The 18,544-nt window shown below is 30.4% G+C and overlaps 1 protein-coding gene across 1 annotated transcript; it reads right to left on the bottom strand.

The window, feature by feature from the left end:
• Nucleotides 1–6,489: 6,489 nt before the first annotated feature.
• Nucleotides 6,490–7,498, bottom strand: LOC111213620. Its single transcript, XM_022715409.2, has one exon. It carries the CDS (start codon nucleotides 7,292–7,294, stop codon nucleotides 6,518–6,520), a length of 777 nt encoding a protein of 258 aa, XP_022571130.2. The 5' UTR covers nucleotides 7,295–7,498; the 3' UTR covers nucleotides 6,490–6,517.
• Nucleotides 7,499–18,544: the final 11,046 nt, after the last annotated feature.

Raw genomic sequence — 18,544 nt, 5'->3', positions numbered from 1 at the left:
TTAGAAAATCGGAAGAAAACAATAATAGAGCAGGAAAATTATAATAAAAAAGACTTAAGGTTTTTTTTTTTTAAAGAAGACTAATGGTGTGAAAAGGAGAAAAAATAAAATTAGTGAGTGGGACGACTAATGGGTAATGGCGCACAAATAACACTAAACCACAAAAATTTATGAGATTGTCCGATTGATTCGACCGAGTAATATAGTACACTACACATTCTATTACTATCAATTTACCACTTTCTTTTGGCCCGTTTCATAACGGATACCTTGGTCCTTTGTTGTCTTCAACGTCATTACCAAAATTTATTGTAAAATGTAAACTAACATTTTTCGAAAAAAAACTACTTTTTTGAAAAGCAAATACTACATATTCACATGCTAAGTTTTGCATATTAATATATTAACGTCCATAAATACAAAACTAAAACTTTCAAACAATATAAAACATATATATCCGATTCAAAACCCAGAATGTTATTGGCAAAAAAATACTTAAGAAAGTGCTATTCCTAGCAACAAAAAAAGAACTTAAGAAAATGCTATTTCTATTTTCTAGCAACAAAAAAATGCTATTTCTAGCAACAAAAGAATAACTTGTATAGTTTCGTCAAACTGAAACTAAAGCAAGCAAATTACATTTGTTTTTTTTTAACACTGAAGAATTATTTTATTCCAAATAATCGGTCTACAATAACGTGTACCATAATATAGCACAATGGATTAGAAACTAAACATATCCACCCACACCACTAGGGGCTATGGTAAATGGTTAAATTCCAAAGAAGAACTAGATCCTAACCCAAAAAAAATAGTTCTTAAAACGTGAAAGAAGATAAACAGCTTGAGGATAAACCAAACATTGCTGTATGTTTTTATATCTTCACCATTTGCATAACAACTTGACGCTGTAGAGCATAGCTTGTTGTGTCTACAATAAGAAGAGTAGACCGTCAACCTTCGGATCCGGCAATAGCGTAAAACTTCCAGTCTGGAGCAAATTACATTTCTTAAAAATCTTTTATTAGTGTCAAAAACTTAATTTAGAATCTGAAATATCTTCATTATAAGTGTTTATATATCTTAAAATAGAATAATAATATTAAAATAAAAATATACCCTTTTCATAGAAAAGTGCAAGTGGTGTCGTAATTGCTTACCAAAAGTGGTCATATGAAATCTAGAAATCAACCAGAACATGGAATAAAAGAGATTCGCCTACTTTTGCAGCTGCAACATTGTTGATGCTGATGATGAATATGGACTTTTTTTCATCGAACTGTTGACAATACTGACGTTATCTAAAATACTGTATAAGAACATCTCCAAAAAGACTTTCTATTATAGAGTTATAAAAAATCTATATTTGAAATTTCAAGGTGTTTTTCTCCAAAAGCAAAACTTCAAATTTAATTTTAAAATTATTTGTAATTTACACTATGCTCCTTATATTTGTCATAATTAATATAAATCCATAAAATTTTTGTAGATAACCAGCACATATATAAAATACTATAGTAATATTAATTAATAAAATTTTACACTAAAATATAAAATTATAAATAGAAATACATAATTAAATATTAAACTACAAGAAAAATACCACATTATTACATAAGACTACTTTATTAATGCTCTATTTTCGGTTATACAAAATTTGTTTAGACAATATTTTAGAAGTTCCAGAGAAAATTCACTAGACTATTAGTGTTGCTGTAATATTTAAATTTATGTAATAATTATGTCTTCATATATATATTTTCTTATAAAGGTTTTATTAAGTTTCTTTTGTAATATTTTTGTTGTCTAATTCTACTTTTAAAATATTGTAAATCTTATTTTGATTTAAAAAAAAATTATGTGTAAATTTTTAATTTATAAAATAAATTTGAAATATTTAAAATATATAAAAAGTTTTAAAGATTAAAACTATGAATGAGAAAATACTTAAGAATCATAAATGTGATGTATAATTAATTATAAGGACCAATATACAAATAAAAAGATGATACTTCAAATTTAAAATTTTGAGTAGTGAAACTTCAAATATGAAGTTTCAATTCTTAAAACTCTAAATTTGAAATTTTAAAGTTCATTTTTTGAGACCAAAAAACTCTATATTTGAAGTTATAAAATTTCTTTTCGTGATGCTTTAAAAGATTAGGAGATTCTAGGTTAAGAAGGTGCCATTAAAATGTAGACGAATTTATCATGCTGTTTGACATCTTTATCCCAAGCTAGATTTTGATCATGTATCTCCAGATTTAGACTCCGAGTGCGGGACAACTGCGAGATAAGTGCGGTACGGTTCAAATAGTAACAAAAATATATAGATATATGTAAAAAATTTTGTTCTTTTAACGTAATTTGTTTTATGTTTTTTTGTCAGCTAATTTGTATATTATGTTTATTATTATGCTATCGTTCATATGGACATAGTTTTTTTTTGTCAGCATTCACGAAGTAAATAAAAATCAACAATACTATTATGCTATCGTTCATATGGACATGTCTGGATTTTCTATATCATTTTACCATATAGTATGTAAACTATACGAACTTATCATATATTGGTATGCCGCGTTCAACACATATTAATGAACTAGGTTAAGATCCGCGTCTTGCGCAGGATAAACATTATATATAAAAATTATTTTATATATTATATGTTTATAGCATATTATAAAATAATAAATATATATTGAATAATTAAAAAATCATTATCTACTACTTATATAATTAAATTGGTGCGAGCATATAAATAAATTTAATAAATCGAAATTTTTTTTTCTATTTGACATGATATATAATTAAATTTAAATGATAGTAACATATATCATATATATGGTATATGTTAATATTAATATTTATTAGATGATGCTTTTTGCTCATATTTTTTTATCAATTGTATCTGTTATAGCAAAAAGTCTAAATTAGTGATAACAAAATTTTCACTGTGGGAATAATGGTTTAAGTGATTTATAATATTTTAAAAAAATTAAGTTGTCAATATTTTTAAAAAAAATTTATCAAAAAAATATTCAAAGTAAAATTTTAAATTACGATATTTATGTATTTTTATATGGCATATAGTTTAATTTAAAATGATACATATATTTATTTATCTCTTATTTTTGATACTTATTAAATGAGACTTTCAACTTATATTATTTTTCAATTATTTGTATCATGTCATAACAAAAGTATTAAATCATAGATCACAAAATTTGAATGTGAAACTTTTAACAGTTTTAGTAATTTATACTCGTTTTTAAAAATTTAAAATATAATATATAAATAAATTTTTTAATTTTTATTATATGGTTACTATGATTGTTTAATTTATTTTAATAGCTTAAAATTAAACAAATATACACACTTATTTTTATTAAATCTTTATTATTCAAAATCATTAATTATCATATATACTTTAGCCACATTAGGCAATTCCGTAATTTTATTTAAGGAAATAATGAATCACATTAATAATGTATTTATTGTGGTTTAATAAAAAACTTATTATATATTTAAATGGACCAACCTATTTCTCTAAAGATTCTAAGAATCATTCTAGTGATGACATATGGCTACAAAAAAATGTTGCAATGTTTCTCAAATAATATATAGGGGATGCACCTAGTTTTAGCAAAACAAAAATACACATGTTAATGTGCTGCTAAGGAGAACATCACGTTTTGTGATAAAATGTCATATTCAACCATCATTTTACTACATGTTTATTTACAGAATATTTGTTTTATCATAGTTATCTTGCAAATTCACCCATTACTTTCTTGCACCTAACTTTTTTATATAATTAAATGTATACATGCACTATATAATTAAAAGGTATAACTAGACCTTGATCTGCGCGACCGCGCGAATATTTAATTTGTGTTTGTATTTAATGATATATTTGTAAATGTAGTCATATTTGTAAATGTAAATGTTATCTTGGTATTTAATTTTATATTTTAGAATTTTAGAATAAAATATATCACCGATATTGGGTATTATATAAAAAATATAACATTTATATAATTAGATCCATGTCTAAGATATATAGCGAATAATTTTTTTAAAATAAAAATATGAAAATAGGCAATTGTGAATTAGCATGCTATTTATAAATGATACATTAGCTATAGTATTTATAAGAAAATAAAATGATTGTTAAACATCTATCAAATTTGGAACATATACAAATTAAGATTTAAAATGTTTAAGAAAATAAAATGAAAATATAAATTTGATGTAACTGATAAGAAATTATAAATGAGCTTAAGTCTGTGTACATTTAAACCATGACTTCGCATGTGTTAAATAAATTATTTTGTCTAAGTGATAGTATATATTTTATAATTTTGCATGTGTTAAATAATTATTTAATAACATTTATAAGCATAATAATTTATAGTTTATATTTTTTAAATTTTATTTTGTCTTGTAAGCCGTCAATTGTATTACCACCATTTTTAGAATATGATCCGTGCATCTATACAAATGTTTTTTTTTTTGTGGATCGACGTTTTACAATAATGTCTAATAAATTATTTTATATACATGGTAAGTTGGTAAATAATTATAATGGTGCATGTAATATATTTATATTGGTAAAAAGAAGGATTTGTTAAAAAAAAAAAGAGGAGTAACGTGAATTGTGGGAGAGAATGAAACAAAATGTAACTTATATTTTTACATAAATATTTTGTGTATATTATTGATATTCATTAATGTTTATAATATTAATATGAAATAGATAAGTTAAAATATTTATATTGAATTGATTGTGAATTTAATTTTTGAAATGTTTTATTAATTTTGAAGAAAATATGGAATCGCATAGAAGTAGGAGTAATTATTACTTTATTAATTTTAAAAAAGACAAAAATTACTTAAAAATATGTTCATTTAATTATTTCAATGGCACTAGGTTTTAAATATTGTAAAAATTTAATGGTTAGTTTTAATTTGTACATTTATTTTAATAGATTATAAGAGACAAATAAATGATTTTTTTAAGTCAAGAAGACAAGAGATATGATTAGCATCCCCATTGATATTGTAAATATAGTCTTCCACCCAATTCTGTTTGCCATGATTATGTTTTTGCTATCACATTTGCTGAAGTCAAACTAATACACATATATAAAACACATATTATCTATCCCCACAAAAACAAAAAGAGTCAGCAATTAGCCGACGCATTATAAAGACCTAAATCTTGCACTATAGTAACAAAATTAAAACTTAACCCGATCGTGAGGGCTTCTTTCCTTTTTGTTATATAACAATTTATTTATACATATGTCTTTTTCTTAAATTCGTTTGGATTTATAGTTTTTTTTTTAGGATTTTAATTTTTCAAATACATATTCACATTTTGATTTTAAGATTTGACGCCTGCTTAAAATCAAGAACCACCACTATATTGTCGTTTCTGCAAATGTTGTTACAAACCATTAGGAGTGAGCAAAATATTCGGATTTGATATGTTGTCCATTTTGATTTAAGCGAAAATTAGAATATTCGTGACTTTCAGAAGACAAAAGAAATACTAATAAGCGATATCCAAAAAAGACGAACCAATTTACCATACTAATATTTATAAAAATAAATATGCCCTCCGATGTGATAAACGGATATTTATACATATATTTAAATGTATATTTTGAATGAATATAATCGAATATCCAGATAAAAGATATAATTTTCTAGATATCTAAATACCAAATATCCGAATGGTTACATATCAAGTCGGACCAGAAAATTGATAATTAAGACAAATGGATCGTATCACAAATACCTCTAAAATTTGTATATTCGATTCGTTTCCACCCCTACAAACCATAAGCTTAAAAGTATAAAATCAGTAAATGTCAAAGCCACAAGTTTCATTCGGGTAATACATTAACATCATTAATTAACACAAAGTCACAAACCATAAGTTAAAATCAAGAATATATATATATATATATATATATATATTTTTTAAGCCAGCATATTGTTGTTTGTGATCAAGAATCTACACAAACATTGATTTAAAGTATGATATGGACAAAACACTTCCATAAAATAGGTTTGTTAGCTAGTAGGGTTCACATTTTCTAGAATTGGTCCATGCAATGTTTATTCTCAAACATTTGCGATGCACGGTTAATTATACGTTTTGAAACTATACGATCAATGCATTTCTCACGTTAAGAACATTAGAACACCCTAAATAAATATACCAAAAGAATTATTCCTAAACCACTATCCCAACTCCCAAATCTAGCACACCATTAATTCCAGGTCACACATAACAAGAAAGTTCATACAATTTCATAAACAATGTCTCGAACTAATAAAAGCTATGGACTGTAAACAACATGCATGAATCGAATAGGATCGAGTATTTGAAATCAGGTCAAGTTTATAAAAAAATTAAATATAAACCAATAAATTACAATACATCGTTATCGATACTTAGAAAAGAAAAAAAAAAAGTTGAATCGAAAAATTATTATTATTATTTTTACAACCTGAAAATGAGTAGGAAACAAGGCAACACCGCTCGTGTATCAAAGACATACAACTCACCGTCACGACCAGCTACTGAGTCCGACCCGAACCCGACTCTATTCGCAACCTGACCCGCTATCACTCGACAAATCAGCATCGCCCTCCTTCCTCCGCCACCTCCGCCGCTCGCATGCGCTTCACCGCTACTTGAAAACGTACACACAGCCTGACTTTTCCCGCCGGAGAAAGCCCACGCGCCACCGTTAACCCCGTCCGGGAGTGGATAAAACCTCATCATCTCGTTGCCGTCGGCCAAGCACCGTACGTCTTCTTCACAAGTGCCTTCTCGATCCCCTTTTATACCCGCACGTGACTTCACAACCTCTCTGTACTCCTCGAACCGGGTCACAGTTCTTGACCCGTTCTCCACTTTGTAAATCATCTCAACCCGACTCGGAAATTCATCAGGGCTCCAGCTAGACTGGAATATAATCTCCACTACGTTTCTTGACGGGTGGCCATCGGGCAGCTCGGTCAGCGCGTCGGACGTTCGGGCAGATTTGCTCCGTCGGGTCCGGGTAGGTGGGTTCAGCTCCGGTTCAGCTCGACATGATTTCAAACGCCTTAACTTCGGATCGGGTTTCAGGTTTTTCTTACCTATTCTTGTATCGATCACGTCTTTGCTACAATGTGAGCTCTTTCTACAGCTGTAACTGTTAAAGTCGTAGACATCATCGAAAGCCTTTGACTTGCAATGTAATGACGTGAACTTGATCCACCCGTTTGGCATGTTCAGGTATCGGATCCGGATCCTTACTCTCTCCAGGTAAGTTCTTTGTATCTGCGAAGAACAAGAGATGCCGCGAGCGTTGTTTTATTCAGATCGCTTGCATGTACAGTTTTACTCCTTACCTTTGCTCATGGGCCTGGCCCAGTTAACGTGAGTTTAATTTCTTGCGCATATTATCATAATGATAATCATATGTTTTCTGATTTTGAGATTTGAATTAGTGAATGGTTTTGTTGTTGTGTGTGTGTGTTTATATGTGGGACTGAGATAGATGATAAGCATTTACTTTTACTTTTATTATTCACTAAAAGTTACTACTCCTTGAAAAAGGAATTTAATTTATGAACGAAGGAGGCAGAGTGATAAAAGAAGTTAGGTGAAAGAAGCAGAGACTTGTTTTCATTCAATGAGGAAAGCAAATTGACGATGTGTTTCCTGTTATCATGTCAAGAACTGAATTATTTAAGTTTACTGTCGGGTGTTATATTTATTGAGATATGACAATAAGTAGGAAGACAATAGTAATTAGAAGTTCAAGTAGTTCTACCGTAGCGAAACAATGGCAAGTGAGTCACTAGGACTGACTCTAGGGTTTTAATAAAATATAGAGATTAAAAAAATCTTCATTTTTACCAACAATTTTCTCCTTCAAAATTCTTCAAATAATAATAGAATTATAAAAATAGAAAGTGGATTATCATATATTCGATATGTTTTATATTAAATGTCGATTAAAAACTTACTGATTTTTTGTATGACCAGAACTATAATATTGTTTTGTTTGAGCTTATAGTGAAACAAATGTTAGAAACTAAAACGACACTAATTTTGAAACGGAATTTTGAAATGGAAGCAATAAATAATACTATTTATTCTATAAGTTTTTTTTAACCAATAGTTTTCTTCTTGTTTAATCAAAAACCAATTGTTTTCTATTAATGACATTTGAATGATAACAAAATGAAAATGTACACAATAAAGAACAAGTGAAAAACTTATGGGATCAAACGATGGCAACTAAACCGGTAGAACTAGGATACTGAAAAGAAACCTTATCTTGGACCACATAACAAGTCCAACCCTAAGAAGAAGAGACGACCTCTCAATGCTTAACAGAGAATGATGGCAAAAGCAAGAAGGGGAATTGAGGAAAGCCCAACGCAATGGCGAAACCTAAGCTGCCGGGCAAAGCTAACACTTGTAGGAGTAAAACACAGAACCACGGCCACACACATCTTACAAACGCTAACTAGGGAGCAATGATGAAACATAAAATCAAGATCGAGGCTATCACGTCAAACCAGAGAAAAGCCAAACCAAAACCACTTCCAAGAATTCTCAAAATCCACACGAACAAGCAACACAAGAAGCAATCGTCAAAACCAACAATATCTCACAAACATATTTTATAGCGATTGTATACCCTTGTAATAGAATTTTGTTGGGCGGTAATATCTTGATCTCGGACCTCAAACCATCTCGTCCTAAACTCCTAATAGGCAGCTTTATTTACTTCTCTATATGAGAAATATGTTACATCTTTTTATGAGTGTTAATTACATTCTATGGATGTGTTTTTCATAGGTTTGTTCTACTCTTTTAAGGGTTGGTATGTGCTCTCTAGTGGGGTAATATGTACTGGAGTATACCTCAATTTGTAAACTTCTTATAAATTAATACAATATAATTTCCAGAAGAAAAACAAAGTAACCATATTACACTTCGACAAATATGAAGAAAGTTAAAAAAAATGGAAATAAGAAATGAAGCGTAGGAAAATTAGGGGTAGTTTATATGTTTGGTGGTTGTTGTAGTAAAGACTAGAATCCACTACACTTATATGGGCTTAATGAATAAAAGCCCAAGGTAAATATCTCAACATTCTTCGTCTTTTGTCCACTAAACGTCGTTGTTCCCATATTGCCAAATACTCCCTCCGTTTCATAATACTCCCTCCGTTTCATAATACTTGATATTTTGTCTTAGTGCACAAAGATTAAGAAAGTTAGATCTAAGTAAAAAATATTTTAAAAAATATAATTTTTAAATCATTTAACCAATTATAAAAAAATTGGTAAAATCTAATTGGCTGAACATTTTTCAATAAAGTTAAAGTTAACCTTAAAACTTCAAAACTTCATGTAAATTGAAACAAAATACTTCTGCTAAAACATCATCTATATTGAAACGGAGGGAGTAATCTCTAACGACAGTTACGTCTCCGTCAACGGCAGCGATACTCATCTGTCCAATCTTGGCCGTTGACGCCCCGCTCGTCCTTCTTACAATCACCCCTCAATCGCCCCGCTCTATGACATTGTTTTCGATTATAAAGTTTGTACCTTGATCTTGTGTTATATGATCCTTAATTTGATTAATGAGAGATGAAAGTGTTATTCCCATGTTTAAACGATGAAAGTTAAAAAAAAGGTTGAACCTTTCACACTGATGTTCTATCTATCTTATGTAACTTTTGTTTGTTGGGTTATATCGAGTTTTGTAAAGATAAAACGAGGAAATAAAAAAGGTACTGGCATGTGGAATGTTGGGAGTGAGAGACCATGACTGATTGGTTAGATGTTATGCTTGCCAATATCTGTGGTTGGTTCCTCTGCGGTTTGGAATTATATCATTACCTGTGAGTTGGTTTCTTTTTATGTGGTCTCTTTCTTTCTTAGTGTAGCCAGCACATTCTGCACTGTCTGACAGAGTCTTTTTGTTTATCCTCTGAAAAGATCACTCGAATCTCTCCCTCTTCAGGCTGCCTTTTGGTTTTGATTGTTTTATCCTTTGTGTTAAGGTTGGTGAAAGCTATATAGTAGGCATGGGATTATAGGGTATATGATTTCAACAGGTTAGAATGTTTAAGGTTGCAGGAGATGCGTGTGAAAATGTGTACAGAACGATGAGAGTATATGATTGGAAGAATTGTATATTAACTCTCATAATGATAAAATGATAAAATCTTATACATGTACAACTTATATAGGAATATAAGAATATAAACAGTTTCCTTAACTAAATTTATACATATCTCAATAACGATATTCACAATTATGTTCTATATATTCATGATTCTCTACTCTGGTGGAGCAAACTGGGTGAGTGATAGATACTGTATTGTTTTTTAAATAGCTACTAGACTTTGACCCGCGCGCCTGCGCGGGTGTATATTTTGAAAAATATGTTGATATTTGTTTTTCATGTAATTATTAGTATTAGGAAAAATGAATCCGAGGAACATAACCGATACCGATCCAAAAATATAGTACCAAACTCGAACATAAATTAATTAAATATTCTAATTATTCAAAATTTTGTTATTTAGATAACCGAATCTGATCCGAACCGAAGTATTTGGGTATCCGAATTTATCTAAAAATAGATTTATATACTTATATATATATTAATTATTTTTAGATTTAACGTATATAAAATATCAAGAATGATACTTATATATATACTTGAAAATATATATATATATATATATATATATATAGTCTAAAGTAAATATCTGAAATAGTTAAAGTATACTCAAATCACCAAAAATACTTAAAATAATTATTGATTTCGTATCCAAAATTTTAAATCAAGTTAATTGATATGTTAAGCTTAAGTATTATGATATATGTTATTCAAATTTATACGTAATATATTATTTTATTTATACATTTTGAGAAATTTAAAATATATAATGATTTAAGAATTTAAAAATAATTTAAATTAGTTATCCAAACCCGAACCAAACCCGCAAAGATCCGAATCGAACTCAAACCAAAATTTAGAAACATTCTAATAAGGCTGAAATCTTTGACCCCGAAAACCCGAAATGCAAACCGATCAGAACTAAACCCGTATGGGTACCCAAAAGCCCATCTCTAGTCATTATTATATATTGTATTTTGTCATCATATAATTAATCGTATTTTATATGTACCATCATATAAGTAATAATATAATTAATAGTATTTTATACATACCATCATATAAATAATTACATATATTATATTTTTAAAACTTAATATGAAATATAAAAACCATAATTTAAGTTGATATTTCAAATTGGGCTTTGTATTATATTTTTCTTATATATATTGATAATATTGTTTTATAATGGTTATTGAAAAATAGTTTAGTAAAAATCCAGTTTTGAATATATGTATATTTTTGAATCAATTTTTAATATAAATCAACTTTGAATTATTATTTTGATTTTGAAATATGTATATAAAGTTTAAATTTTGTTTTATGGTTAGTTTAGAAAAAAAAATGTAGGCAATTAGATTGACCCATTTTGGTATATTTTAAAACTGGTCTAGATAACTTTCAATTTAAAAAAAAAACATAAGCCCATTACTTTTTTTCTTAATCTATCTTTGTTTTCAAACAAAAATATTTTTTTTTTAAAAGAGTTTCCAAACAGTCTAAATTTTTTAATAGTCCTATTCAAGTTTCCAAACACTCCAATTGTGTACTTGAGTTTTAATAAGATAGATGATTGAAGCTTTAATGAAAGGGTGCATGATTAGTTAGTTACTCCAAGTCTTTCTTGAAGCTCAGTATTAATGTGATTGATTGATTGTGACATCATAAACTTGCTGAATTACCGCTGACAGAATTTGTTAAGTGCCAGCTTTTTCAACAGCATTTCCTGCAGTAAACTCTGTTGGATTAGACTGAGAAAACAGAGTCAAGCTTAGATGGCCAAGGATGTATAAATCCCCAAACCGACCTTCTCGCGGCAACATCTCTCTTTCTTGGATGGGTTCTTGGTGTTAACCAGATAAACCGGATACCAGAACCAAATGGCTATGAGTTTGGAGTGCGAGTAGGTCATTTATGAGGGACTGTAGTCAATTATGGGACTGGTATGTGTTGTTTTCTTTGGTGTTATTATGTATGCTGCAAAAATAGAGGCACACAAAGTAGGATGGTACATCTCGAACAATACCCACCATTGGAAAACGTTTTTTATTATGAGTTCACATGGTTCTTTCCTCTGGATCAAACAAGGACTTTCAATCTTAATGACCATTTTTAGATCAGTCCCTTACGTTTCTGACTTTCTGTGGCTATAAAACAAACTCTCTTTAAATATTCTAGTGTCTTATCAGACCCTACAACTATTGAGAGCACCCCTTATAGCTTTTTGACAAAAATATAATTGGAACAAACCCAGTTCGAATGGTAACCACGGTTTGGATAATATAAGTGGTATGTAATTAAAGTGCGGTACAGTCCAATTGCGTTTCATGCGGTATGCGGGATAAATACAAATTTGATGGAAAAATAGTGCGGTTTCGATAGAAAAGTAGTGCAATTTTTTTTTATCATCAGAAAAATAGTGCAATTTTGATAGAAAAGTAGTGAGGTTAGATAGAAAATAGTGCAGTTTTAATAGAAAAATGTAAAATAAATATATTAATAAGATTATAAATTAAAATTTTCTGCTTAATGATAATGTTGTAATATTGTTTTTGTAAAATAAACAGTGTTCTATTGTTTGATTGGTAAAAAAAATTCTCTAAAAATATTTGATTTTTGAGATTATGTTTAAATAGTTAATGTAAAAGATAATAATTTGGTATTTTAGTAAATTGTTTTGCTTAAGATATTTTAGATAAATTGTTTTCCTTAAGACATTTTATCACAAATGTTTATCACAAAAGATTATAATTTGGTATTTTAGTAAATTGTTTTGATTATGTTTAAACAGTTAATGTAAAAGATTATAATTTGGTATTTTAGTAAATTATTTTGCTTAAGATATTTTAGATAAATTTTTTTGCTTAAGACATTTTATCACAAATAATATATAACATATGATTTTTTTTTTGTATTTTAACGTGTCAACTTTCCTCTTGCAATAAAATTGTAACTAGTTCACTATACTTTTAAAATAATTTTGAATACTTATGATTAAACAATAATAAATAATTATTTGAAAAAACGTACACACTCACAAACCGCCACATAAATGAAGAGGGATGAAATATGTGCGTCTTTTCTAAACCATTGAGCAAACAAAAAAGTTTTAGGGAAAATTATTTTTTTAGAGCAAAAAAATGGTAACTATGTCCCTTTATATTAATCTATACTACTTTATGTCCCATTAGACTAATTTTTTTCAAAATGGCAGTAATGCCCTTAAAATTGTAATTTTTTATTCCTTTTTCGTTTTTTTTATTTTTTTGTTCCTTTTTCGTTTTTTTATTTTTTAAAAAAAAATCGATTTTTTTTTCAAAATATAAAAGTGAATATTCCCAAATATTTTGTTTCCATATTTTTAGGAACTGATTTCTTATCCGTAGAATACAACTAATATGTAGAAATCGGTTTCCACAGTTTTTTAGAATTATAGTAATGTTTAGATTTTGATTTCTACATGTTTTAGATTTATAGTAAATCTGTTGAAGTCGGTTTCTACGTGTTTTAGATTTATATTAATGTGTAGATTTTGATTTCTAAAGATTTTAGAATGATAGGTTAAGCGCGGAATGTGTATTCTAAATATTTTTAAAATACTCCTATTTACGTAGATCACGTATTCTAAACATTGTAGATTCAATGAAAAAAGTGGATTTCGTTTTCTACTTCGTAGAATGTCATTTCTACTTTATTTAGAACATAATATGAAAATTATAATTTTAACTTTTTTATAATTGGAAAAAATATCACTAAGTTCATATAGGTATTTTATCAAAAGTTACTATTTTTCCAATTTTTTTTTGTTTGTAAAACTATTTATTAAATTTATTTTCAAAAATATTAAAGGGTGTTATAGGAAAATATGACACAAAATATAAATTAGTCTAAATGGACATAGTTACTATTTTTTTGCTCTAAAAAAACAGTTTTCCCAAAGTTTTATTCTTCTTTTTACTGTATGCGTTATTTGCTTCAATTACGCCTTTTTAGTTACATATTTTTTGAATGGTAACAATTGCGTAATTTCTCAAATACTGCACCGCTTTTAAGAAAACACCAGTCAGGCAGTCACCATTCACAACCTTATTGATTAGCTAAAGAAAGACTGATTAGGGAACAGTAAATCACTCACAAACATATTTAAAAAAGAGTGATCATTTGAGTTTTAGAGGCGGTGATGGAACATTATTGAAGTGAAATCTCCTTTACATCTGAGTGACAGAGTTGCATGGGTCTGGTCATCTCTTTGTTACCATTTTTTGAGGTGCATTATTGTTGTAATGTAGTTTCTTCTTTTTGCCCTAATTTTTGCAAGTCAAGCACTCCTGTGACTGTGACCTAACTCAGGTAGAAAGAGGATCTCATGCTATTGAGAGAGGGGACTTTGATGCTGTTTTGAATTTCATCATTATAATGTCCTAAACTAACATTCCAAAAAGGAAGATATTTTTTTGAGTATTTTTTTTTTGGTTTCAGGCATGTGAGTACTCATTTTACATAGAATATCTGAAATTGAAGAGCATAGTACCAATTGTGTTAAAAAAAGAAGAAGGGGATAGTACCAAACAAACAAATATGGGCTGTCTATACTTTTTAGTGAACTTGATTATTTTAATTGATTTTTTAGATATCTCTCTTCATATACAAAAAACTATTTTATGATAAAGTCTTCATATGATATCCTCTGACCTCTCTCTATAAGATCTGTTCTTGGTTTCTTTCCGATCACCGGCTCCGGCTGCTCTCTTAGAGCCGGAGTCGGATTTTCTTTTGCTTTCCGTGACTGAGAGAAACTTTTGATCGGTACAATTTTCTTCTAGGTGTCTTCGGCTAGATCTTAGATCTATTTGTGTGGATCTGATTCTCTATCCAGTATATTTAACCTTTTGTTGTTGCATGTATGTCTTGAGATTTTTTGGGTTCTTCTCTGGTTTCGATCTTCTGTCTCCTTGTCCTTTGCATGCGACAGAATCCGGAGTCGATTGCAACTGCTCCTTGTCATTTACCATTTGATCTGATCGAGATCTGCTTTTCATCAAGCTTCAAGTTGGTGTTTAAAGTCGTATCCTCATCGACATCGCCTTACCCGGTTTGAAGACTTGGAAATAGATTGTCCTGTTGTCTCCTGGGTCTTGAAGCTTTGTTCTCTATCCTGTTTGGGCTATTCTCTATAGGAGGTTGCGTATTTCGGTGGTTTGGTCAAGCTTTGTCTCCATCGGTTTGTCTATTCCCAAGACTCTCTTTTAAAGTCTACATGCTATATAGTTCTTAATGTGTTCTGGATTTAGTTGATTGTCCCTTGATGTTCTAGAAGTTTGACTAATTCCATATACAATTCTTAAGAAGTATTCTACCTCTTGACTTTAATCTAATTTTTAATGCTTTGGTGGACATTTTTACATGGCAATTGGTCAGGACGAGGTTAAAACAGCATATAATTGTATTCTGTTTTGGTTAAGCGTGGGTTGTCCTCCACTTTCTAGTTTCTATGAGTATGGCACTTTTTTTCCATAAATGGTGTATATATAGAGAGAGGGAAACTGTACACACACACATATATATATATATATATATATATATATATATATTTGAAATTTTAATATATTTGTAAAGGACCACTAAGAGATTGGATTTTATCCCTGTTCGGGAACACACAAAAATTATGCAAGGCGAAAATTTAAGATTATTTAATATGTTAATATATTTTCAAACTCTCAGGTGAAGGCGTGCCGACTCGGAAACCAAAAGCCTCTGAGGAACGTTCAAACTCCCGGTGTCCATTATCGCCTCGCGATGAACCGACTCGAACTCCTCGAGCGTATCCTCGCTAACGTCTCTTGCAGGACTGGACGTGGTCACAACCGCCTTCCCTTTCTGTTTATGAGACAACTTTCCGCTAGACGACATAATACTATCTATTCTACAACAACAACCTAGGGAGAGAAGTGGAGAGGAAGAGAGAGAAAGTACCTGAATACACAGAGAAGAATGGAGGAGGCGAGAAGTGAACAAGTATTTATAGGGAGAGGGTCGGGGCATTCCCCCGAGGCGTCATCATTAGGTCTACGTGGGCCTATTTGGGATTCGAAAGAGCATTTAGATTCCCACGAAACCGACTCGTCGTTTCGACTTCCCGTGATAACCCGGTCCAACTTAAATCGAACCAACGGTCGTGACCAGAATCGGGTTAGCCAAAAGAAAACCGGTTCAAACCGGAATCTACCAAATCATCTGAGCGCAAGAAGCTGAGGCAACGTCTCTTGGTATGCCGATTGAGCGTCACGTCTTTACAACGAGCCATCTATCCTCTCAAACCACTGACCTTCCAAATTTATCGAGCTCGACAGAACGTCACTCACCGATGAACTGGGGGGACTTACTGTAGAGGATGGATTTGACCATCCCTCAAGGCCCGAAGAATAGATGGCCCGGCCCATGACGACATAGCGACAGTTTGGCTCGGCGGCTCAGAACGCCGACTCCTCGGCGCGATCCGAGGGTACTTTTAGTCGATCGCACGATAAACAAAACGCATGCGGCTTAACGGCTCCCCAAAGCAACTTGGATTTTTCGGCCCAACGAGTTAAAAGCCCGTGAAGACGACGCAAGCTAGGTCATGGAAGAGCACCAAGTCGACTATATAAGGAGAAGGTTCTGCAACGTAAGGGGATCTGAAATCACTCACACATACTCGACGGCTAGATTAGGGTTTTACCTTTGCTCTCTTGTCGTACTGTGTCTTTCCGGAAAAGCTCTTCGAGCTCCGGTTTCCTTTCTTTTACGCATCTCCTTTCCTTGTAACCGATCAAACGCTTTTCCGACTATCTATAAGTCGTCTTTGCTTAATCCACATCTAAAACCAAACGTCTCATCGTTTAATACTGTTTCCCGATCAAACACAACTGCAAACACAAACTGAGAACATAAATCAATTGATTCGTTTTGAACAAATCACAAAGACACAAATATACATAAAACCACAAAACATAAACAAATCGCTTCTTATCCACCAGAGAATCGAAAGATCCAAACCAAGGTTTCACCCAATCCTTGATCAATATGCTCAGGAATTCACATATGTATACGAACTAAATTACCTAAAGTGGCAGATTTCTTAGGGGAAGAGACGATTGACCTGATGATTCTCCTTCTCCACTGTCTCCTCAGAGGCTTCTTTTCGCCATGTATAGAGAGAGAGAGAGAGAGGGAGAGAGAGAGAGAGATTGGAAGTGGCGAGATTAAGACAGATACGTTGAACGATAGGGGAGCCTAAGAGTTGAGACTTGAGATATGATTCATTGTCTCTGGAGTGAAAGATCGGCGGAGACGGCGAGGTGGAAGAGACGACGAACGAAAACATTTTATTTTTGGAATATGAAGAAACAAAAACAGTAATCCCTTATCTCAATCACAAAATGCAGAGTTTAGAGATAACCAAACGCAACAAATGATTGAACCAACCCGGAGAACCAACATTATTACGTGAGAAATGAAGCACCAAAACCGAACCGTATGTGGGCCCCACAAACCGCTGACATGTCACTTCAGGAAAGAGGGAACTGCCTCATTATATTATAGATTATTATAAATAAACCTACAACCCTTGTTTTAAACAAAATAATTTTACAGAAACAAATCATATTAACACTGATTTCTTTTTTTAAAAATTTAACATTAATTTCTAACTAATATGTTTCCACAATTAAATTCTACAGAATCAATCGATAAAACATTTAAATGACAAATAAACAACCAAGTATGTGTTCTAGTAATCAATTATGTATTAGAGTTTTAAATACATAAGAATTAAAAAAAGTCAGTAAAAATAGTTAAGTTTTGAGTTCATAGATTCTATTTTTTCTCTTTTCCAAATCTAAAAATAGTAAAATTATATAACATTTTGGAATGTTTCAAAAAACAAAAAAAAAACATTTTGGAAAACTTACATGTGAAAACACATGTTTTTATTTAATTTCACAAATGTATATTCGACTTGGTCACTTTTATTCAGATTTTACTTTATAACTGGAAATCATCAAAAATATATATTTATCATAACTTATAATGTCTTAAATTAAATATTACTGTGTGTGTTGATAGTACTTGCATTACATTTAAATGATTTATGCATTAGTTTATCTCCATATATATATAATATATTTGAAGTGATATTTGATATTTTATTGAAGTCATAAAAATCGGTCCTAATTCTTTTAGATGACAAAGAAAAATAAGATAGGAGGGCTGCTTAGGTAGTAAAGGACTCGGAAGGAACGGCTCTTCTTCATAGTAGGTTAACTTTTGTAAATATGAATTCAGCTC

The sequence above is a fragment of the Brassica napus genome, chromosome A8 (assembly GCF_020379485.1).
Source record: "Brassica napus cultivar Da-Ae chromosome A8, Da-Ae, whole genome shotgun sequence".
Classification (NCBI taxonomy): Eukaryota; Viridiplantae; Streptophyta; class Magnoliopsida; order Brassicales; family Brassicaceae; genus Brassica; species Brassica napus.
The sequence above is the reverse complement of the archived record's forward strand: the minus strand, read 5'-3'. Positions and strand labels throughout refer to the sequence as shown.